Source organism: Antechinus flavipes, chromosome 2 (genome assembly GCF_016432865.1).
Source record: "Antechinus flavipes isolate AdamAnt ecotype Samford, QLD, Australia chromosome 2, AdamAnt_v2, whole genome shotgun sequence".
NCBI classification, from domain to species: Eukaryota; Metazoa; Chordata; class Mammalia; order Dasyuromorphia; family Dasyuridae; genus Antechinus; species Antechinus flavipes.
Window position 1 is genome coordinate 604,155,400 of NC_067399.1, and position 23,625 is coordinate 604,179,024.

Below are 23,625 nucleotides of genomic sequence, written 5' to 3' on the forward strand. Positions count from 1 at the left end.
TTACAACTGGACAATTAATTTTGAGAAATTCTAAAATAAATCTGAAGGGAATCCAATACCTAATAAAACCAATAAATTCCTACAACATTTAGTGAAAGTATATTTCATTTAATGAAACCTCTTTAAGATATACCTTAAATTGAACAGCCCACTATACTGCCTCACAAAGAAATCCACGTCCCCATTAAGGCTACAGGAGTAGAATTCACCAAAATTACTGGTAAACACATTTATATTTTATAATAAATAATACCAAGACTGTTTCAAATAAATACAATCCCAACAGATGAACACAGTATTTTTGGTAAGGTATTTTGCACACAAAAAGGACAAAAAAAAAAAAAAACTGGCAATCCTCTGCATCTTGCTTTTTACACATTCTAATGAAAACAGATTCACTTTTTCAATAGTTCTAAGTACAAAATTAGACTAAGTTTTTAAGAAGATTCTCTATTATATCTCCTCACATTACTTTTAATTTCAAAATCTAAATCACAATAATATGTATTGGAAAAAGATTTTTTATTATTTGGGGTTTTTTTGTTGTTGTTTTAATTGTAGATGAACATCCTATAGTAAGTACCCTATATGATTTAGGATCACTTAGCCCGTGCTTAAGGAACCAATTCAATAAAAGTATTAACCAAGAAGAAATATCTTATCTCATTTTTTTCTTTAAAAAAAAAAAAAGAGTCAAATTACCTTAAGCAAAAATATTATCTACCATTCAAATATATGGGATATAGATTTCCATTCATCTAAAATAAGTGGTTTTCAGAATGAATGGATCTGTCTTTAGAAATGAATATATTTTCTTAAACATATGCACTAGTCATAAATCCTAAAAATTACGTGTCCCAAAGAGACCTGCAATGCCCTGACTCCATTAACATAAACCCTGACAGTCTTACAAAATATCATTTTACATTGAGTCACTTCAGCAAGTAACTATGGAAAGAGGAACCTGACCCTGCACATAAAAAGAATTTCCACTTTACTAGTTAGGAATAGGGTTAGAATTAGCAAGCACAAATTAACACCATGGACAAGGGACTTAAGGATGACCAGAGTCAAAAATAATAATCCTACCAATGCCAATGTTGATTTCTACTGCTCTATTCTATCCAACATGGCTTGAAGGTTAATTAACGACTCCATGGTTAATTAATTTTACAAATGCCACAACATTAGATATAATTATCTATCTCAAGTACCATGTAGGTTTATAACCTACATCCAAGGTTGTAAACATTCAAATCTCCATGCTGAGAATATACAATTTTCCAATGTTCAATTAGAAACAAAACCAAACTAACATATCAATCAAATCTTTTTTTTTTTTTTAGCAGTTTTTCATAACTTCAAAAATTACAAAACAATCAAGGTCTCGAAAAATGTTCTTCTCTTTAAAGGGTGTGAAAAGATCACAGTAAGTTTTGTTTAGCTGAATTAGAATTCTAAAAGTGGCTCCTTTAAAACAACTTCTTTCTAAACAATAAAGCCACAGAAGTTAAGGTCTCATAAGAATGAAAAATATTGCTAGTAAAAAATATCTCATGACACTAACAGGTTAACTTTTAGTGTACAATACTGAGAATTACAGTAACAAGTGCAATAAAAAATGAACACTGAGGTTGTTTTATGTTAACAAGATAATAACCCTTGGAAGAATATCAAACTGAATATCAATTTCCCTCCAAACTTTTTGGAGGTTTGAGTTTTGTGTGCATATGTCTAGCAGGCATCTATTGCTCCTAACAATATTAAGTAGTTATCGCTCGCCATTTGAGAGTCTTTCTCCAGAATCATAATGTTCTTGTGTCACCCGAGTAGATGTAGAATTGGAATTTTGCAGCAAGTCCATTAACAGAACAACTTTATTATCTATATGCTCTTGGAGTTTGTATATACGCTGGTCAATGTAATCCATAAGTTTCTTCTCCATCAGTTCCAGATTTTTAGAAATTATCTTTTCTAAGTAGGAACATACAGGTTGCTGTTCCACTCTGTAAATAATAGAAAGAGAGAATAAGTTCTCTTTGAACTGTTACATACAGTTCAATAGCCAACAAAACACATTTCTCTACTTAGATCCCTCACTTCTCTCCTAAACTCCATGCCCCAGTGTCACAAGCAATTCAAGGGATCCCAAAAGGAAATCAATTTCTTCTCCTGAAACTCACCTTGTCTCCACAACTCCCTAGGGACCACAATACCCTCAACTTTCCTTTCACTCACCACCATATTCAAGAATTGCCAGATCTAGCCAGTTCTGTCTCATCTTGCATAAATAACCTCCATCTCTCCACTTACATGGCTACCTAATTCCCTCATCTTCTCTCCTGGATTAGTGCAATAACTTCCTGATAGGCTTCTTGTTTTTGTCTCTCACTATTTCAGTCCAACATACACAGTTATTAAACATCTTCCTAAAGCAATGTCTGAATATGTTGCTCTTTCATCTAAACATATTTGGTGGCTCCTTAAACCAACCTTATTTTTTCATACATCATATTTCCCTCACATACAAACACGTACACACAGAGACAGAGAAAAATCACCTCTGCTGTGAATTTTTTCTTCCTGCTCTATTTACCTTTTACTTACTTAGACTACTCACATATATCTAACCAAGTAAAAATATATAAAGTTCTTGAGGAGAGAAACTGCTTTTTATTTCTTTGCTTCTCTAGTACCTAACATCTTGAAGATTTTAAACACTTAGAAATTACATTAAAGTGAATTTGAGCAGGAAAAAAACTCAGTTTTTATATTTAAATAGGTATCTAATACATTATTCCATGGACATTTTTTTTTAAATCCCTCATATTTCTTCTGAATTTTAAAATTCAGAAGAAAAGTGAACTCCCAAATTTTAAAAGAAAAGATTCCATATCCCTCTTTCAAGTAGTTCTACTCAAAGCCAGTGTAAGGTATCTGAGTACCTTAAATAATATTTTAAAAATTATTAATTTTGTGGGTAACTGTCTAGGGACAGCTTTGAATATTTCTTGTAAGATCAAACTCTTGTGACATGAAGAAAGAGGATGTTCTGGTGCCAAAAATATGTACGTTTATAAAAATATTTAATAGACTACTAACCTGCACACTGAGTTTGCCTATGTCTGGCCAGTTTCTTTTTTATATTATCATGCACCTACTTAACTAAAAGACTATTTTGCTGTAATAAAAATGTTGACGATGATGACATTAACTATTAATAGATTACAACTATAATACTTTAGGGCTTATCACTCCCTTCACAAAAATGTGAAATAATGCAAGTTTTAACATAATTTTATACGTAAGAAAACAAACGATCATTAATTGAACTTACACATGGAGCTAAGACTTGAACACACAATGTTTCCATGCCAATACTAGTGTTCTAGCACACACAACACTTCATCTCCCATTTAGCTCCGGCCGCCAGCATGCCTGGAACCATTTTCCTTGCCTCCAGTTCACAGAATCCCTCTTTTCCTTTAAGATATACTTCATGCACCATCTTTCATGATTCCCCTCAAATGAGAGCCCCACCCTCCCTTCACACTACCTTCTTTTAAGGACTGGGTATTCCCATATATGTATAAAACTTACCCAATGCTTACAACGCCTTCATTTGGCTTGGTGGTGTTTCCCTGAGGCTTATTCTTGTCTCCTACACGGAGATGGTTTACTTGACTACACAAGTTTTGAAGAAAAGGAAGCAGCTCAGAACTAGGTATATTTGAGTTATCATTTGCTTTCTTTTGCAACCAAGAGGACACTACAAATTTAAGATCATTTTCAGGAAGAATATTGTTTTGTTGTACACTTTTACATTCTTCAAGATCTGGAATACTTCCTATATTTCCTCTAGAAGGCAGTTCTGTGTTTTTGTCAATGTAAGCTTTTATGTCTTCAGTGACTGCTCCAGATGTCAATCCAGACTTAAAAGGAAACGATGTAGAAGATGACTTATCTACTACTCCTGAAGCTGTTGACTTATGCAATCCATCAGGTATATGTTCATCTCCAAAAACAGGTGGTTCTTTCTTTCCCAAGAAACACTGAAGTTGCTCTCCAAAAGGAATACAATTCTAATAAGAAAATATATACATATTACATATGTATATGTATATATGTATACATATATATACACACACATATATATTAAAAGAAAATACTTTATTTATTAGCAATTATTATTATTTATTAAAATAAGTTTTATAGTTTTAATTAGCTCCATCACCACAGTAAGGTTTTCATTTGAGCTTGAGTGGCCTTACTAACTGTACCTTTCTTGAGCCTTTGCTTTCTCTTGCTTAATGTTCATTTAAAATGCATTTTGAACTAAATGACCTAAAGTCCTTTCTACTTCTATTATTGAATTATTGAATCTATTATTGAATTATAAAAACCATTTATATGATTTTATGTATAACCAATTATAAAAAAGCCATAAACTATTTTTAGAGTGGGTGTACTAAAGTGACTTGTTTTGTATTTAGAGAAAATGTAAAGCTCAAGATTATTTTTGTGACAGGTTTATAGTAGTAACCTATAGATAACCAATCTTAAAATGTGGTTATTATAGTAATTTTATAATGTCAGTGCTATTACTACTACAATACTGTATGATTGTAACAAGTGTAAGCTATATGTGTATGTAACTACTTCCCTCTTCAAATAATCTTTTTAATACAAGGAACAAAATACTAAATATATTTTTGCCATGTTAATCTTATTCTTGAACTATGAAATTTTTTTTATTAGAATGTTAGAAAATCTCTTTAAAGTTAATGCATTCCAGGGCAGAAAAAAGCCTTTCTTATTTTATTATAGAATATCTTATTTCCCTATCTGATGGATTAAAAAAAAAAAATCAAACTTGGCAAGTTTGAATTTTCTAAGTAAGGTCCCTAAAACATCTTTCTCTGTGGTACCATTTAACCTAGTCTTTAAAATTACAATTTTAATCCATCAAAATAACTTATTTATTGGAAATTATCTTGATGACACATCCTAAAAGCAATCAATGCACATCATTTTTTTAAGAATCTAAAAAGTAGTTGCTAAATCAATGTAAAAAAAGGAAAAATATTTCTAACTTCAATGTAATTTTTAATGAAAACCAATCTGTTTATGTAATTTAACATTAATTTCTAATCAGCATGCTAACACTATATGTGACTGACTTACCCTCTGTTGAAATCGAACCATGTTCATAAGTTGTTGAGCACCTGGTGATAATTTTGAGCCCATGGATTCCATCATGGTTTGAACTCTGTCTAGATCTATCCTTGATCCTAGAGCAGGAAAGCTTATTGAAGAATTTGCAGAACCTGCCTTTAATTGGACTACAATTTTACTCACAAATATACTTTGTTTATCACCAAAAGAGAGCAGCTGTTAAAAAAAAGTTTTTTTCCAAAAATTAGAATGACAGTAATGCATTTTAATATATCGGAAATAATATCTATATATTAACTCTACAAGAATGAAATTTTCCATTTTTAAAAATATTTCAACTACTTTAATATTATCAATTACAGTTCTTACTTATTCCATCGCTGATGCTCTCAAACTTGCTACTACTGAGCTATTTCAGAGTAAAATTTAATATCTATTCAGAGGGTTTAATCTACCAAAATCCTCAAAAAGGTTCATTTAAGTTGGGTCAATCCCAATTTCAGGGAACCTTATGACATTAGTGAGATTTCAGAATTTTAAAAAAAATTATAAAACCATAACTGTCACAAGAGTGGGTTTGACAAAGTCTGATTGATTCAATATTTTAGCTTAGTAATATAAAGTGTTGTAGAAAGCTATCCTTTTATAAGGCAATGTTATCCATTCTCAACTTCAAAAAAGTTAAGGATATCTTAGTATCTGAGGCATTCTGATTTTCATTAACTAGGATTGCCATTGATCAATGTGTCTGGACCAGACAAGGTTCTGTACAATGGAGTTCTTCAGCAATCTGGTAAAGTCCATGGACCCTTTTCCTTCAACCAATGATAGTGAAACACAGTTATCAAATTTATTTTAAAAACAAGTTCATGGACCACAGATTAAGAACCTGTAGTCTAAACTGTTTATATATAATTTCAATCAATATCATCAAAGTAATGAGTTACATTTTAAAGTTTCATACTAGCTATGTGAAATAAGAATTCATTTGTCCTTAGCTCTCTCCAGCTTCCAGGGAAACCTTAAAGGATATAATTTAAGAGAGAAAGGGGGAGGGGGAGAAGGGAGGAAAAGAGAAACAAGGGAGATGGGGGGAGGGGGGGAAGGAATGGACACACATCCATTTTATCCATAAAGGATTACATGAACTTTCCAGACTGAGAAGTCCTAATCTTTTTGCTGTTTGGAATAAACTAGCCATCACCCTCTGAAAATTTTGTTGTCCTGCAGTGATCCTACCATCCATGTTCATTTTTTCTTAACAATCACTCACAGAACTGCAGAGTATACTAAAGAAATAAAGGTAAAAGCATATTCTCTTACTTTCAGTACCTTTCAAAATACCTGACTACTTCTAAAAGTATAAATATTGCACAGATGGCTCAAAACTCCAAGCAAAAAACAGAAAATTTTAGAAAAAAAATTTTCTATATTTTTATTGTTTCAAACAAAAAATTGAGTAGCTGTTGTTTGGTTGATTATGATATTCAACAATTTGTGACCCCATTTAAGATTTTCTTGGAATGGTATTAGAATGATTTGCCATTTCCTTCTCCAGCTCATTTTACAGATGAGAACACTAAGAGTTAGTGACTTGTCCAGGGTCACACAGCTAGGAAGTATCTGAGGCTGGATCTGACCCTAATATACAATAATAGCTAATTATAATAGCTAATGATACAAGCAAACATATATTATTTGAACTTTTAAGGTTTATGAAGTGTTTTAGTATGTTATCGCATTTGATTTTCACAGCAATCCTATGAGATAGGTTTTATTCTCTCCATTTCAAGGAGGATATTGGAAAATTGATAAGGATCAATTGAAGCTAAGAGAAATTAAGTGATTTGCCCAGAAAATCAGCAAATAAGCATTAAAGCAAGATTCAGACTCATCCCAAGTTTCTAGTTACTACATCAAAATTAAATATTAAAATAGTAGGATAACTTTTAAAAGTTAAAATTAATACTCTAAAAGAATGTTAATTAAATGTCTTACCTTAATTTTACAATAATCTGTGGGACATTCTAATTTTAGATATTTCTTATACAAAGTAATTTCATTTTCACTAAAAAAAAAAAAAAAAGAAAAGAACCATTTTTTATTCCATGAATTATCACTTTTTTAAGAGTTTACATTTTAAAGTTAAATGTTAATGAACCAGCATTTTAAAAATACTGGGACTGTTTCCTAATACTTTACCACTGATTGAAGATGATGACAGGACAAGGAAGAAATCAGCAAGTGTTTTACCGGATAAACTGATAAGCAAAAAGGTAGTTGCTACTGTTCTTGGTTCAGTCATTTCCAGTCATGTCTGACTCTTTCTGATCCCATTTGAGGTTTGCTTGGCAGATGCTTGGCTTGCTATTTCTTTCTCCAGCTCATTTTACATATGAGAAAACTAAGTAAGACAGGATTAAATGACTTGCCCAGGGTCACACAGCTAGTAAATGTTTGAGGCAGGATCTGAACTCAAGAAGAAAAGTCCTAGCCCAGCAGTCTATCTACTGTGGATATCCAAAATGGGATTATAGAGAACTGAACATGACTGAAACCAACCAGGTAAAAACTATAAAATTTTAAATTGTAAAGGTGGTTTGGACCCAGACTAAAAACCTTTAATGCCATGTATGTCCCAACTCAAATTATAAGTTAGTCAGTAAGGAATGGGAAATTGCTGAAGATTTTTTTAAGTTAGAAAAGGATATGATCAGGCCTGAGCATGAGGAAAACTAACTTGGCACTAAAGTATGAAGGATAAATCAGAAAAGAGAGCCTGCACACATGGAGACCATTTAAAAGATCAATAAAATTAGTCTAGCTATAGTAGGTGTTTAAACCAAAGGAATGAAGAGAGTGTAGAAAAGAGGGGTTGGATTCAAGAAATAATGCCAGGGCAGAATGAATATACCTTGGAATTGACCAGATATAGGGATGAGGGAAAATGATAAATCAAAGATCAAGTCAAGGTTTTGAACACAGAATGACGGTGCAATATATAAAAGTAAGGAAACTGGGAGGGGCAGATTTGAGGAGAGAGATAATGATTTTGGTATTAGACATATCAACTTGAGGTGGGGATGGGAAATCTGAATGAAAGTGTTTCGCAATGAATTAAAAATGTGAAACTTAAGACAGGAGGACAAAGAAGAAAAGAAAAATGCAATTATTAAGCACATGGTGTGTACCAGGCATTGTCCAAAAGAACTGGTTGGAGATATAGACTTGGAAGTTAAGTCTGAAGAGAAAGAATGACTGATATGATGGAAGAAGATTCAATGGCCAAGGGGGAAAAAAAATCCCAAAACCCTTTAAAGAAAAAAGAGAAATAAACCAAAGAAAACATTTCAGGGGTCTGGAAAACAAAGGACCAAAAGAAAGTAAAAAACAACAAGAAAAATCAGAGAAAAGAAGAGAAATCCGAAAAACACATTGCTGTAGAAGACAAAAAAAGAGAAGGTGGTCAAAAATTTCAAATGATGCAAAAAGATCAAAGAGAATCGAAGAGTCATTGCTCAAAATATATCTACTGAGAACATTATGCAGTGAGGCTCCTGTTCAGAATGCTCAAAAATTCAATTGGTTGTTAAGAAATGAAAAATCCAACATGATTTAAAACAAGCTAATTATTTTTCTGCCTGATCTGTTCTTTCTTACAACTTTATTTTGGTTAGCAGTCCCCTATTAAGTCAGTTTCTCATACTTAAAACCTTGGACTGACTCTTCCCTTTCCTTCACCTCCCATATCTACCAAGTCCTGTCTACTACTCCACATTATCCTCATCCATTCCTCTCTCTAATTTCTCTGTCATCACCCTACTACCACTTGCCTGGGTTGCCACAGTAGCCTCCTAACAGTTCTTCCCACTTTCAGACTTTCTCCACTTAATTCATCCTTTATAATGCTGCAAGAATAATTTTTCTTAGACAGATAGATCAGGTCATGTTATTCCTCTGATCAAAAGTCCTCAATGACTCCCAGTTACCTTTTGGGGGCATATTGAGAGTCTTTTTTTCATTCAGATACAGGTGCTGAATACAGCACCTGTATATGACATATTCCTCTTACCTTTCCAGCCTTCTCTTACTTCCTTGAATATACTCTATGCTCCCAACTAAAATAAACCACACCCTACTCACAAACCAGTCACTTAATAATAAGCCTCTGCTGATACTATTAGCTATAGGTAGAATGTCTACCTAACAAGTCCTACCCATTCTATAAAGTTCCACCTGCAACAAGAGGGCTTCTGTGGCCCTCTTAGTCAATAGCAATATTAGCAATCTTAAGAATGATAATTCCTATTATAGTGTCATTCAAATATTATTTTCTTAGATTATTACAACCACCTTTGAGGTGAGTAATAGAGACTTTATTTGCCCCACTTTACAGATGGGAATCAGAAATCATGTGGCATGCCCAAGGTTGCACAAAGTAGTTAATAAGTAGAGGTGGGATCCAATTTCAAGCCTGCCCTGACTACAAATCCAATGTTCTTTCTACTCTCCCATACTTTTCCCTGTTTTCACAGAGAGCTTCAGGAAAAAGGAAGGAAACGGAGACTAACCAAAGGCAAGAAGAATTCTTTCTATCCCAGGAGGTAGAGAGGAAAGAAAATGGGAGAGATGACAAGAGAGGAACAAAATGTGCTGCTGCCTAATAGAAACAGATTTCTAAAATGTGCTGCTCCTTAGAAGGAATAGATCTCTAAAGGGCCCAGAAGTTTCGAAATGTGACTTCCAGTTGCCGACTTCCAGTTGCCTCCAGCCCCTTATCACTAAGATCTCACAAACTAAGTCCTGTGTTCTTTTAAAATGCACTTTTTATATAACATTCTGTATTAAAGCTATCTGTTGCCCTATTAGGAGACAGTAAACTCCATGATGGCAGGAAAGAATATTTAGTACAAAACATGAATTCAAAATGTGTTGAATGAATGCTAATCAGTCTACATATACTAATCATTATGAAGACATTACCATGAGCATAAGAAGTATTTTTCAATAATATATCTCAATTATTGATATTGAGGGGGTAGTCTCTTTAATGATGCAAAGTGAAGTCCTCTATGACTTAGATCTTTTCAAGAACTACTATGAGATGTCAGAAAGGCAAGGACTTGAATTAGCTCTCCCAAATCCCTCTACAAATGACTTTACATAACACCTCAAACTGGAGCAGCAGAACCAATAAAAAAACTTGAAACAATCTTGTAGCCCAAGATAACCTAAAAGATTAACAGAAAGGGTCTGTCACAGTGGGATGAGAACAGAGCACGCTCCATCACAGGCTGTATCCCAACAAACCAGCAGCAGGCCTTGGGGATGACTGTGGCAGCAGCAGCTACCAGAGCTGTCTGTCTACTGAGAGTAAGGGGGGAGGTGGAGTGTATAGGGTGGGGTGGGTATGAAACAACTGGTAAGGAGACGATGGGGGTTCCTAGCTGTTGTACTAACTACACACTGTCTAGCTGTAGTCCTGGGACCCAATGCTCCCTGGGCAAGAGAATATGGCCAGGAGAATGGTGAACACACTTCTCCTACTATCATACCACCCTGGAAGAATTGAAAACTTCACAGACAGTTCATGGGAACTGGGAAAACTGGGAAAAGAAATGTGTGATGAAAAAAAAAAAAACATGACAAAAGAGCAAACAAATTGGTAAAGGAGGCACCAAAAATTACTGAAGAAAATAATGCCTTAAAAAATCCAGAATAAGCCTCAGGCCTGAGGAGGACTCCTTAAAAAATAAAATTGGAGGGGAAACTAGATGGAGCAGTAGATGAGCACTGGCCCTGGAGTTAGGAGGACCTGAATTTAAATCAAGCCTCAGACACGTGCTCTGTGACCCTGGACAAATCACTTGATCCTGACTACCTCTCTCCCCTTCTCCCCCCCCCAAAAAAAAAAAAAAAAAAAAAAAGCAGAATTGGCCAAATGGAACAGGAGGTATAAAAAGCTCACTGAAGAAAATAATTTCTTAAAAATTAGAACTAGACAAGTAGAAGTTAATGAAACATCAAAAACAATAAAAACAAAATCAAAAGAATTAAAAATAAAAGAAAATGTTAATTATCTCATTGGAAAAAACAACTGACCTGAAAAATAGATCCAGGAGAGTTTGAGAATTAATGGACTACCTGAAAGCCATGATCCAAAAAAAAAGCCTACCTTTTTTTTTTTTTTTTTAAATAACTTTTTATTGCTAAGTGAAATGAGCAGAACCAGGAGATCATTATACACTTCGACAACGATATTGTATGAGGACATATTTTGATGGAAGTGGATTTCTTTGACAAAGAGACCTGAGTTTCAATTGATAAATGACGGACAGAAGCAGCTACACCCAAAGAAAGAACATTGGGAAACGAATGTGAACTATTTGCATTTTTGTTTTTCTTCCCGGGTTATTTTTACCTTCTGAATCCAATTCTCCCTGTGCAACAAGAGAACTGTTCGGTTCTGCAAACATATATTGTATCTAGGATATACTACAACATATCTAACAGATATAAAACTGCTTGCCATCTAGGGGAGGGGGTGGAGGGGAAAAATCGGAACAGAAACGAGTGCAAGGGATAATGTTGTAAAAAAAAAAATTACCCTGGCATGGATTCTGTCAATATAAAGTAATTATTAAATAAAATTTAAAAAAAAAATAACTTTTTATTGACAGAACCCATGCCAGGGTAATTTTTTACAACATTATCCCTTGCACTCTCTTCTGTTCCGATTTTTCCCTTCCCTCCCTCAACCCCCTCTCCAAGATGGCAAGCAGTTCTATACATGTTAAATCGGTTACAGTATATCCTAGATATAATATATGTGTGCAGAACCGAACAGTTCTCTTGTTGCACAGGGAGAATTGGATTCAGAAGGTATAAATAACCCAGGAAGAAAAACAAAAATGCAAGCAGTTTATATTTATTTCCCAGTGTAAAGGCCTACCTTTTAAGAAATTATCAAAGAATACTGCCCTGATATTCCAGTACGAGAGGGTAAAAATAGAAACTTATAAGACTCTACCAATCATCTCCTGAAAGGGATGGCAAAATGAAAATTCCCAGGAATGGCAGAGTCAAATTCCGGTGCTTCCAGGAAAAAAAGAAAATAAAGCAAGCAATCAGAAAGAAAAATTCAGATGTCATGGCACCACAGTCAGGATGACACAAGATTTAGCAGTTTCTACCCTTAAATTTTTAAAATGCTGATTTTCATAATTTTGTAATCTCAATAGTATCATGAGCATACTTTCTCAATAAACAATTGAATAATGAATGTGATATTGACTTCAGGGTCAATGATTAAAGAGCTGGAATAATTAAAATAGAAGCAAACGATTAAAAAAAGCCCTTCAAATTTTAAAGGTACAAACCTGTTTTGCTGCACAGTACAAACATTCTCTCCTCTACTGGTTCCACAATATTCCTCCCTGGCGTACACTTCCATATTCCTGGCTTCACTTAAAATCCCAAGTGAAACTATTTCTTCACATCTGTGAGGACTACACTTTAGGTATAGAAAGCAGGAACTTTCATCTTCATTATCCACTTTCCTCTTCAAAAGCACAAGATCCTCACTGAAAGAGTATTTGTTTTTAATATATATTTTAGTTAACAGCATCCACTATTATTAAATATGCTAACTTTTGAATTTTTAATACCAAGTTCTGCCCACAAACTGAAAATTATACTTCTAGTTCAGGATGGTAAACTACTAGCTTCTCTGGGATATCACCTTTTTATAATTCTCTATAATCTTCATATTTTTTTCTTTTTTTTCTCCAGTCCTCCTTTTCTCTTGGTGGGAAGCAATAGAAAAAAATAAATAAACAAGAAGACTTTTGAAATCCTTTTCAATTCCATGAGAGAAAGAAAAGGTTGTTTTTTTGGGGGAACTAAACAAATAGCAGTGAATATATACATTTTCCTTAAGAAAAATTACAGCTTCTCTTGGGCTATTTCCTCATCTATAAAATAGATATGATCAGAGAAGTCATTAACTACTATGAATATCAGAAAGTGCTATTTGAGAACAACAGTAGACATGGCAATTTTTTTATTAAATAAGCTAAGAGTAAAATATTCAAAGAGAACATGTAAGAACATTTACTATAGTAAAATTGCATCCATGGTGGAGGAGATGGGAAGCATTGGATTTGAAATCAGAGTAATGGCATTATAATCAAACTGAACCTCATCAATAAAATGAGGGTAAGACTTGCCCTATCCGCCTCATAATCAATTTTGAGTGAAAGGGCCCATCATTCTATCCTCTCTCACTTTAGAGCTGAGAAAACATTACCGAATATAAAACAAGTTAAGGTTTGCAAAGCTCTTCACATATAGTACCTCATTTGACGCTCCCATTCTGAAGATTTTAATATACAGGTATTTAGTCAAAATGGGCCCACTGGACCTTATGTGAATACACATCTAATGGAGAAAAAGGGTAATGAGGGGTAAGTAGGTAGGATGAACTTAAGTTTTCTTCTGCTTTCAAATCCATCGCTCTTCCCATATCACATTAGTAAACTAAGGCCTGAAGAAAGAAAAAGACATACCAAAGTCGACTGTACAAGAGCTGTTGTGAAGCTAAGTTCTATTCTTTCCACTAAACAATGCTTTTCTTGTGAAGTAAATATTCTGTAAGCTGTAAAGCTCCACAAAAATGTGAGCTACTGTTTATTATGGAAATGGTGGTTGATTATTGAATCCTACTATATTATGTGTGTGTGTGTGTGTGTGTGTGTGTATCTACACTTAATGGATCATGACAACACTTAATTAGTAACATAAATATAACTTTAATTTGTAGTAAAGTGCTTTATGTAAATTATCTCATTTGAGCCCCCCCAAAACCTCAGAAGTACATACCACCGGCACTGTCATCCCCTCAGCAAATTAAATGAGTTGTCTAAGATGTCACACGGTGGTGTTACAGTTAATACCTGGAATCCAGCCCTCCCTGACTCCAAATTCTACCCAACCTTTTTAACAGATGAGGAAACTGAGGAAGTTAAGTGACTGAACCAGGTGACACTGACAAAATGGAATTATGGACACACACAGAAATGCATTCTCTCTCTCTCCCTCCACATACACAAGAGAGATACCGGTGTGTGTCCACACACACCATACTATGTAATTTTCATTCTACATAAATATAACTCACACAATATACAAATATGTCCATAACACTTATTATGGGTACATGTAATACATACACAGGCACGTGTGCACTCGCGATGTGGCAGGATCTAGGTTCAGTTCCTACACTTATTAACTGTGTGACCTCACGGCTTTAATGACAGAGAAAGTGCCTACTAAGAGCCAGACACTGCTAAATAAATTCTGCTGGATTCAGAAAAGGCAAAAACTCCCTGCTCTCAGGAAACTCTTGGTGCAACGCCAACAGCTGTGCACAAACCAACCACATACAGGATAGTTTGGAGAGAATAGACCGAAGCAGGTCACGAGCATTAAGGAGGACAAGGAAAAATGTCGGCATAAGGAATCTGAAATGCGACTCCAAAGTCACATCTGAGCCAGGGTCTTGATCTGCAAGGTGAGAGTAGGAATCTTTGCACTCTCTTTCTCACGGGGTAGTTGGAGGTTGGGAGCTTTCTATGTTAGCAGTTCATATTCACAAGTGCAGACATGCACCCGGGCGCGCGCATACGCATGCATGCACGTGCAAATGTGCACAAAATATATATACATGCACCTGTGCACACACCTGGCCATATACACCTGTGCACACTGTCCCCGCCCCTCCCGCCGCCTTACCAGGGGTCCACACGCGGTGAAAGGCAGCTCACAGGAATGTCCCGAGACCACCCCTCTTCCCCAGCCCTCAGGCCTCGGCATCCAAAGGAGGGCACCCTAGTCCCTTCACCTACCCCAGCGCCGGCGGCCCCAGCACCTCTTCTTCCCAGCTATCGCCACCGCCGCCGTCAGGGCCTCCTAGGCCCGTCAAGGCCAGGCTCAGGCTCTGGGCCAAGCCCCGCTGGGGGGCTTCCCAGGAGGAGGAGGTCATTAAACGGGGAGCCTCCCCGCAGTCCTCGGCCCCCGGCTCCATGCCGCCTTCAGGCCCCTCAGGCCGATGCCACCTCTGCCTCCCGCGCCAACCGTTCCCTTCCCGCCCTGGCTGGGCCGGTCCGGCCCCACCCCCCCCACCCCGAACCCGGACCGAACCGACCCGGGCGGGGGCTTGAGGAACCTCTCTCTAGTGAGCACGTGTTTCAGACCGGGTAGAGTTCGCTAGCGAAAGGAACACTTCCGGATACCTTACTTTGCCCTAGCCGGCTGAGAAGAGATCACGTGAACCAGGCATCTTGAGTTACGCATGCGTACGACGATTCTCCTTGGCCTCTCAGTGCCACAGAGAACCCGCGCGGTGGGAACGAGGGAGGGGGAGGAGCCAAAAAAAAAGGCATGCGCGTTTCCTCTCCGGCGCTACCCCTCCTCTTCTTTCCTCATTCATTCATTCGTTCTAACAGCCTTTATTAAGACATGTTGGAGGACAGAGAAGCTATCATCTCCTGCCCCCCAAAAAGCTTACTCTGCTGGGCAGAAGGGGAAAGGGAAAACATCAAACTATGTATTAAAAAAGGAATGGAGGCCGGAGGTCACAATCTTGGGGAACCCTACAGGCCTCTTGTAGGAAAGTGGCATTTGGGCTGAAAGTGAGGAAGGAGTTCATTTCAGACATGAGACAAATTTTGTGCAAAGACTCTGAGCCTGCAGAGAAGAGAAAAAGATGTTTAGCCTAGAGTGGTTAGGCTAGGATATCTTTGGCACCTTCCCCGGTGAGGAAGGTGAAATTGTCCCCCAATTTATAAGTGGGGAAACTGAAGCCCAGGGAGGGGAAATAACTTGGCCAGGATCAGCCACTGTTAAATGTCAGGCAGCATTCACACCAGTCCAAGGTGACCCAGCCACCCGATGCGGGATGTGTGGGGACCTCTGATGTTGACATGTGACTCACCTCTAAGGTGGAGAACCTGTTTTAAGAACTCACCCATTTTAGAAAAACAGGATTGGCAATTTGGGGGAGGAGGATGTGGGAGGAAATAAAAATGTTTGGATCCACAAATAAGAATTTAAGGCTTGAGGGTTTGATAAACATGAAAGAGGACTTAAAAGAAAAAAAGTCTGGAAAAATACGGATGAAATGGGACTTGCTAAGAAAGGATTTAGGTTGGTGAGAAGGGCATTGTCAGGACAGAACTGCAGAACTGACAGGGACACACTTTCTTCCCTCTGCCCCTTACTATTACTACTATTATTACCTCAGGTTACCTTCACCTTCCCCAGCCTTGCCTCAAGTATGAAATAATAGAATTCCACTACAAGGACCCTGCTCTCTTCAAATTCTAAATCATCTTCCAGTCTTTTCCTGACATTCATCTTGATGGCTGTGTTGACAGGTCTCACCAACTTAAACTGGTCTTTCATATTGTAGTATACAATATACTCTTCAGGGCTCTCCTTCAAGTTAAATATTGTTCTGTCTTCTATTTATTTGGGTGTCTCAAGTTGGATCTGATGAGGTACAAAAATCCTGTAGTATTTGAATCAATTAATTGCTTTTACTGAAGTGTTAAAACACACAGATTACTATTTTCTATAAAAATGGACTTAATAACCCTTGGTGGAAGTATCCCTGAAATGGTTCTATCAAGGGACAAAAGAAAGAAAGAAAGAAAAAAGGAATTAAAAAAAGAAAGAAATTAAAGAAAGAAAGAAGGAAGGAAGGAACAAATTAAAAGAAAGAAAGAAAGAAAGAAACCTTCTTTGGACTTCAGATTATGCACCAGGGAACACCTTCCCAAAGAGCTGCACCTTAGTGAGTATTTAACTGTGCTCATAGAATAATTCTACCCTCATATTTCTGGTGTTTTTCACATAAATGAATGTTGCATTTTATACAACCATTTTCAACATTTATTGCTATAACAATATAGTCATTATTATTATATTTGTATATTTTTCAATTATTTTGAAGTTAGGTTGTTAAATTTCTCTATTCTATTAATTGGGGATTTTTTTTTACATTGTTATAAACATTCATTATCTCTTTCAAATGATCAGTTTTCTTGGCATTTAATTGGGCGTGATAGTTTCTAATACTATCTCTTATTTCATCTTCATGTGTTGCAATTTCTACTTTTTCATTTTTTATGTCTGTGGTTTGGTTTTCTCATCTTAACAAATTAGGTCTTCCTCCACGGACCCCATTTTCTATTTTGATATCTGCCAACAGCTGCCAAAGAATAGGGCTCACCAGAAACATGATAGCAAATAGCTGGAGCAAAAAAAAAAAAAAAAGAATTCTTGAGCAATCTTTGAACATCTGTTCCAATGTCTTCCTTCCCTTCTTGCCAACCACTTGAGGAGGAGGGAAGGGGAAGGAGTAAGCTGTGCCCCTTGGTCTTCCTTCTCTTTCCTTATGTCTTCTTATCTCAAATCAAAATACAAATCATCACCTCCTTCTGATTTTCCTAGATGTCCATGTTCTTTCCAAAGTCCAGAAAGCATGTTTTCCTATTCTATCATAATGAGAATACACCTTCCCCCAAATTCTTTCTTTTTAGGGTTCTAAGAAGAGTCTGCCTCTTGACAACATTCCCCATTGCCACTTCCACTCCTCCACACTTCCTACCTTCCTCCTACAATTGGAAGACCATAAGACAATTTAATCGGATAGATTTTTTTTCAATTCATTTTTTTCATGCCATCCTAACATAATATCATACAGAGCTTGTAAATGGCTGGATAAGAAGATTTAAAGGCAGAAACCACAGCTCAGAGATGGATAAGATCTCACTAAAAGCTTCAAATCAGGGTATTTGGTTTGGGGATTTTTTTTTTTTGAAATGGGTGGTTATTTATTTTAGTGTCATTTTCAGGGTCATACATATATTTAGAAGGATTTTTTGTACTATAATTAAAATGCTTCTTTCCAGTCCCTGGGCTGAAGGAGGAAAGTATACATACGAGCACATAAACACACATACTACATATTATATATATTGCTATAAATCTTTTCAAGAAACTAGGTCCTAATGTGTGGGTCAGAAACCATTTAATAAAAAAAAGACTGGAGAGATCTCTAGAAGCAAAGCAAAGTTTATTATACGTTCTCGGGAGAATTGGGGAGTCCCACCGAGCAGACAATCCAAGGGAGGAAGCAACCTAGGGGGCAGAGTCAATGCTTTTAATCCCTAACGAAAATTCCCTCTCCCACCACTGACCCTCATCCTTATTGTCTGAGGATCTTACATTCTAAAAGTGGGAACTACCCAAGAAATTGAACTTGATCAATAAGTACATAGTTGCCCATATTTGACTGAAATAGGGAGGATAACAAGAAGGGGACTTAAGTATGCCCTTAGGGGGATGGCAGGGAGGAGACTTTGCCCTTGACTTAATGCTTAAAGTCCTTCAGGCCTACTCAAACTTTGAAAATTGATGAAGCCTTACTCGATTTTCACAACTGTCTTGAAAGATCTCACCTTATCTCGTTCACTAATTTTATTTTTTAATGGAGGGGGATGTTCAAAGTTGGTTAGTTTTTTTTTTTTTTAACAAGTTAATTATTAATTTCTTTAGTTGATCAATAATATTATCCAAATAAGTATTCAATAAATGTTTGCCTTTAAAAATAAATAAAATTTCCAGGGTACAAATAGTAATAAAATTTGTTGTGCTCACCTAAGTTACTAAGTAAGCCTTTCTTTGAGGTAATCAGTATATTGGAGAGATAGCATGGCACAGTGTCAATTAGAACACTAAAATACTAATGAAACTATAGGTCAAGAAAAAAAACTATTCCAAAGTAATTATTGCATGGATCTGTTTCTCTACAGAAAAGTGTACAAATTTAAAAAAAAAAATACACATTTTAAGTTATAGAAATTTTCATTATCAGAGATATTTTAATAGTATTACATTTTGGTCAGCAAACACATCTGACTTCATAAAATTTTCTTCTACAAACACTATCAAATATTTGATATTCTTATGCTTTTTAATAAACCAAAGCTTTTTATGGAAGCCATATACCTGAATTGGGAGTCACAAAATTATGATTTTTTTTTATCAATAAATAGTTGATTTTTGTATATCTATTTTATATACCTAAGTACCCAAAGTATAAAATGTCTTGAGTAAAAAGAGGTCTTGAGTAGAAAGTTTTAAAAACTCTATAATTGTAATGCCGGAGAAACTGAGGCAGGAGAGAGATTAGAGAGTTTTAATATTTTATTAATGGGAGAGTAAGATTGACTGGACAGGACTCTCGTCTCAGATTATCCAGTCAGACAGAGATAAGTATACTGGGACCAAGGAATCCATATTGGTCCCAGGGCTGGAGGACCCAAAGAATCCAGCGTCCAGCATACAGCTGCCAGACGCCATACTCCAGCAATGAATGGAGGAACAACAACTTCTTAAATACATTTTTGGAGACAAAGAAGAGAAAGGGAGGGAAAGTTTTTTTATCAGGGAGGGGAAGCCATAAAACCTAAAAATTCCAGAGACAAAGAAGTAAAGATATCATGGGTTGGTCTTGGAATATTCTAAAGGAATATTGTAAATCCATAAAAGAATCAGGAGATCTACTCTTTTATCTTGCTAATTCATAACCCAAGAGCGAACAATCCTTAGTTTTACTGGGTCAGAGACAGAACAGTTAAGGTAACTGAGACAGGGAAACTGAGTCAGGACAGTTAAAGAAAACTGTGGCATAACATTCCACACTCTTTCTCTCCTAAATATTCAAACCTTTGAATCTTAGCACCTTCCTCTAGATACCAAGGAGGTCTTTGACCCACTTTATGTAAAGCAAATGAGCCAAAAATAAAACTAAAAAAATGTAAGGACTCATATGGCAAGAGCAAGTCTCTCCCTGATAACCCCAGAGTTAACAGCTGTACAAAGGCTCCCTTGTTGCAAGCATGTCAGGCCCTCTCCAGTTCTGGAGCACCACCTCAGCCAGAGAATCCAGTTTGAGATGACAGTTAGGTCTGTGGTCATTTGTGCACTTAACTCAGTCTGCTTACAAAGCAGCAGGGTCCAAGGCCCAGTCAGAGAGGCAGCCCTCTCCATGGGGGAAGGATGAGGCTTATAATAGCTCCACCTGTCCCTGCCCAGAGAAACAGGCAGGGCTGCTACTAGAATACAGATTTCTGAGCAGATTATGCAGTTAGACCATCAAGGCAGGCAAACTCCAAACTTTTTAGGTGCCTCAAGCCAAACTTCAAGGTCCTTTGAAATACTTAATGAACTGGGGTTACAGGAATAGAAAAACAGATCAGAGAGACTGCCAGTGTCACGACAGGTGTCTGATTTCTAAAACTTTTCTAAAAAATAATCTCAAAACTGAGTCTGCCAGGGAAATTTTTAACAAAATAAGGGATTCTAAAACTAAAGCATCCAAATTCAATCTGAACTAGTGAGATAGAGGGTGGGGCAGAAATGCCTAAGGCAAAGTGAATAGGAAGCTAGGGGTTCCCATTCTTTCAGGTATTTTGAAAAAAAAATATCAGTTTCCCCAATGTTCTATCTCTACCTCCCTTTTTTTCTCACGGAAAGGAATTATCAAATGACCATTCCCCATATAAATCCCAAGAGCAAATCAAAATTCCTATACATAACAGACTAATACAGTAGCATTTCCTAAAAAGGCCTAAAAAGCCCTCAAACATGACAGCAATAATTACATAGTTTTAACAAATCCCATCCCAAATCTTAAAACACACAGTAATAGATGATCCAGGCAAGGTTTAACAGTCAGTCATCAACCATTCCCAAAGTCCCTCATATCAGTCCAAAGTACACTCGATGCAGAGTCAAGTCCATGGTCTCATTTTAAAACTGCTGCTTCAGGCTGTGAAATGATAGGAGGCTCTCATTCCTTGCAGAGTGGGTGCGTCATGCTGACAATCAAGGCTGATCAAAGCTGATCCAGGTTCCAGAAGCAAGCCAATATCTGTAATTTGACCAAAATCTAGAACAAAAACACAAATCTAGCACAAAGATTAGATCAGTCTCAGATAGACTCAGTTCACCAGACTGTTGCAAAATACGAGGAGGCCAAAATGGATTGGCCAGCAGTTTCCTGTGTGAAGAGACGAGTTTGCTTTACAGGCCAAGCAAATGGGTGCAGTCTTACAGACCCCTGTTAATTGTCCACTTATCATGTAGAAACCTTAAAGGAACAAAACACAAATATCCAGTAACAGACAGATGACCAGGCAAAATACTCATTTGCCCAAGCATTTAGGATACAATGATTACATATAACCACACTGAAAATAGCAGGGCATGACATAATTGAATTGCATTAACAGTTCTATTGACCATTGCTCTGATCAGAGAGATCAGTTACAGAAGGAAAAATGCAAGAACATAACTATAACATAACATAAGCAGTTGAGTTTTAACAGCTTATCAATCAATTGTCCCAGTAACTGTCAGAGGGTGGAGCTTTAAAACTCCCAAATAGCATTAGCGAATTAACTCTAAGCCCAAAAACTCCAACAACAGATGTCATCAAATTTCGGATAAATCTTAAACAATTATTTATCATATCCTTATAAGTCATACCCAATACATAGAAAAACATCCCAAATTGCATATTGTCCATAACAAAAACATTTTCAAAAGGACAAAGGAAAAAACTATTATGTTCAGAGGCCCTTTAAATAACCTCAGGATGACCCAATACAATCAATTTAAACTTATACAAAACACCCAATTCCACATAAAAGAATTCAAGGGTTTTTTTAACATAGCAATTAAACTTTTAGAAATACTCAGACCAAAGTATGGATCACATTTATGACCATATCTCTTAACCAAGAAAACCTTTATCTATCAAAAAAAAACAAGTATTCAATCAATTTAACCTAAAAGTATGTCCTTAAAAATCACACTTTGCTGCACTGCCGCAATCAGATAATAAAAAAAGTGGCAGGAACACACTTTAGAGGGGTGAGGGGAGGAGAGGATTCCATATGGCCATCCTTCCCCCACTCCTGACCCCCTAGAAAAAACTTCCCTCAGGTTCCCCACTCAATTTCCTACATGGGGATCCTTTTCAAGATTTAACCCATCAGTTTCCCAATATCAGGTTTCTTCCCAAATCCACCCATTTCCAACTTTCTCTTTCCCCCTTTTTCTCACAGGCTGCTGCAGTCAGCCAGAGACAGAGAGAGAGAAAGATTTTTCAAACTTCTTGATATTTTCTAAGCCTGCAACACAGAGGCTGAATTCTTATCTCTTACAAGCTTATTTTAACTTTTAACACAGACACACACAGACAAACATGGAGCTCCAATTTACTATGCACAGTTGCAACGTTGTTTTCCAACCAACAGCATGACAAACCACACAGAACATAGAACATATATGACACAGACTACACAGTTACAACATTAAGCAAACATATACCCAGAGGATATTCTCCAGCGTCCCAGAAAATACCCGTCTCAGAATTTGTAAACCCATCGGCATTTATTCTGAGACCACAGATTGCTAGCAACAGAACAGACCAGAACCAGAACCAAAACCAGATGGTACCGCAAAAGGTACCCAGACAGACTTACTCTCCCGAATGCCGAATCAAATGCCGAATCGATTTCGTTGTCCACTGTAGGCCGGACTGAGGCTGAAGAACTGCTTCCTTTTCCTAGGAGGCTCTGGGGTAGCCAGAGTGCTGGTCTTTTCTCAAGGAACAGACCCAGGTCCTGATCCCCCCTCAGGCCTAGGTGGAGACCGAGAGATCTCTAATCTCTAATCCAGTTCTCAGTTTCTATTATCTCGCTGGGGCCTCCAAATTGTAATGCCGGAGAAACTGAGGCAGGAGAGAGATTAGAGAGTTTTAATATTTTGTTAATGGGAGAGTAAGATTGACTGGACAGGACTCTCGTCTCAGATTATCCAGTCAGACAGAGATAAGTACACTGGGACCAAGGAATCCATATTGGTCCCAGGGCTGGAGGACCCAAAGAATCCAGCGTCCAGCATACAGCTGCCAGACGCCATACTCCAGCAATGAATGGAGGAACAACAACTTCTTAAATACATTTTTGGAGACAAAGAAGAGAAAGGGAGGGAAAGTTTTTTTATCAGGGAGGGGAAGCCATAAAACCTAAAAATTCCAGAGACAAAGAAGTAAAGATATCATGGGTTGGTCTTGGAATATTCTAAAGGAATATTGTAAATCCATAAAAGAATCAGGAGAGCTACTCTTTTATCTTGCTAATTCATAACCCAAGAGCGAACAATCCTTAGTTTTACTGGGTCAGAGACAGAACAGTTAAGGTAACTGAGACAGGGAAACTGAGTCAGGACAGTTAAAGAAAACTGTGGCATAACATAATAAGCACCTAGCCCAATGACTGGCATATAATAAGCACTTGATCAGTGTTTATTAAT

The 23,625-nt window shown here is 36.7% G+C and overlaps 1 protein-coding gene across 1 annotated transcript; it reads right to left on the reverse strand.

Annotated features, from left to right (window-relative positions):
- Positions 1 to 87: 87 nt before the first annotated feature.
- C2H10orf88 (chromosome 2 C10orf88 homolog) lies at positions 88 to 15,517 on the reverse strand. The gene is made up of 6 exons (XM_051981595.1): positions 15,081 to 15,517; positions 12,555 to 12,758; positions 7,174 to 7,243; positions 5,185 to 5,391; positions 3,601 to 4,082; positions 88 to 2,006 (listed from the first exon to the last, which is right to left on the reverse strand). The coding sequence occupies exons 1-6, from the start codon at positions 15,257 to 15,259 to the stop codon at positions 1,772 to 1,774; spliced, it is 1,377 nt and encodes a 458-aa protein (XP_051837555.1). The 5' UTR covers positions 15,260 to 15,517; the 3' UTR covers positions 88 to 1,771.
- Between the last annotated feature and the right edge of the window lie 8,108 nt (positions 15,518 to 23,625).

Bases quoted from the DNA above. Each gene is read 5' to 3' on its own strand.
- C2H10orf88 (XM_051981595.1), bottom strand. From the start codon at position 15,259: ATGGAGCCGGGGGCCGAGGACTGCGGGGAGGCTCCCCGTTTAATGACC. The intron at 7,244-12,554 runs GTTTGTACCTTT...TTTTTTTTTTAG, and splicing joins TGTACTGTGCAGCAAAACAG to TGAAAATGAAATTACTTTGT. The intron at 5,392-7,173 runs GTAAGACATTTA...TTTTTTTAACAG, and splicing joins CAGATTATTGTAAAATTAAG to CTGCTCTCTTTTGGTGATAA.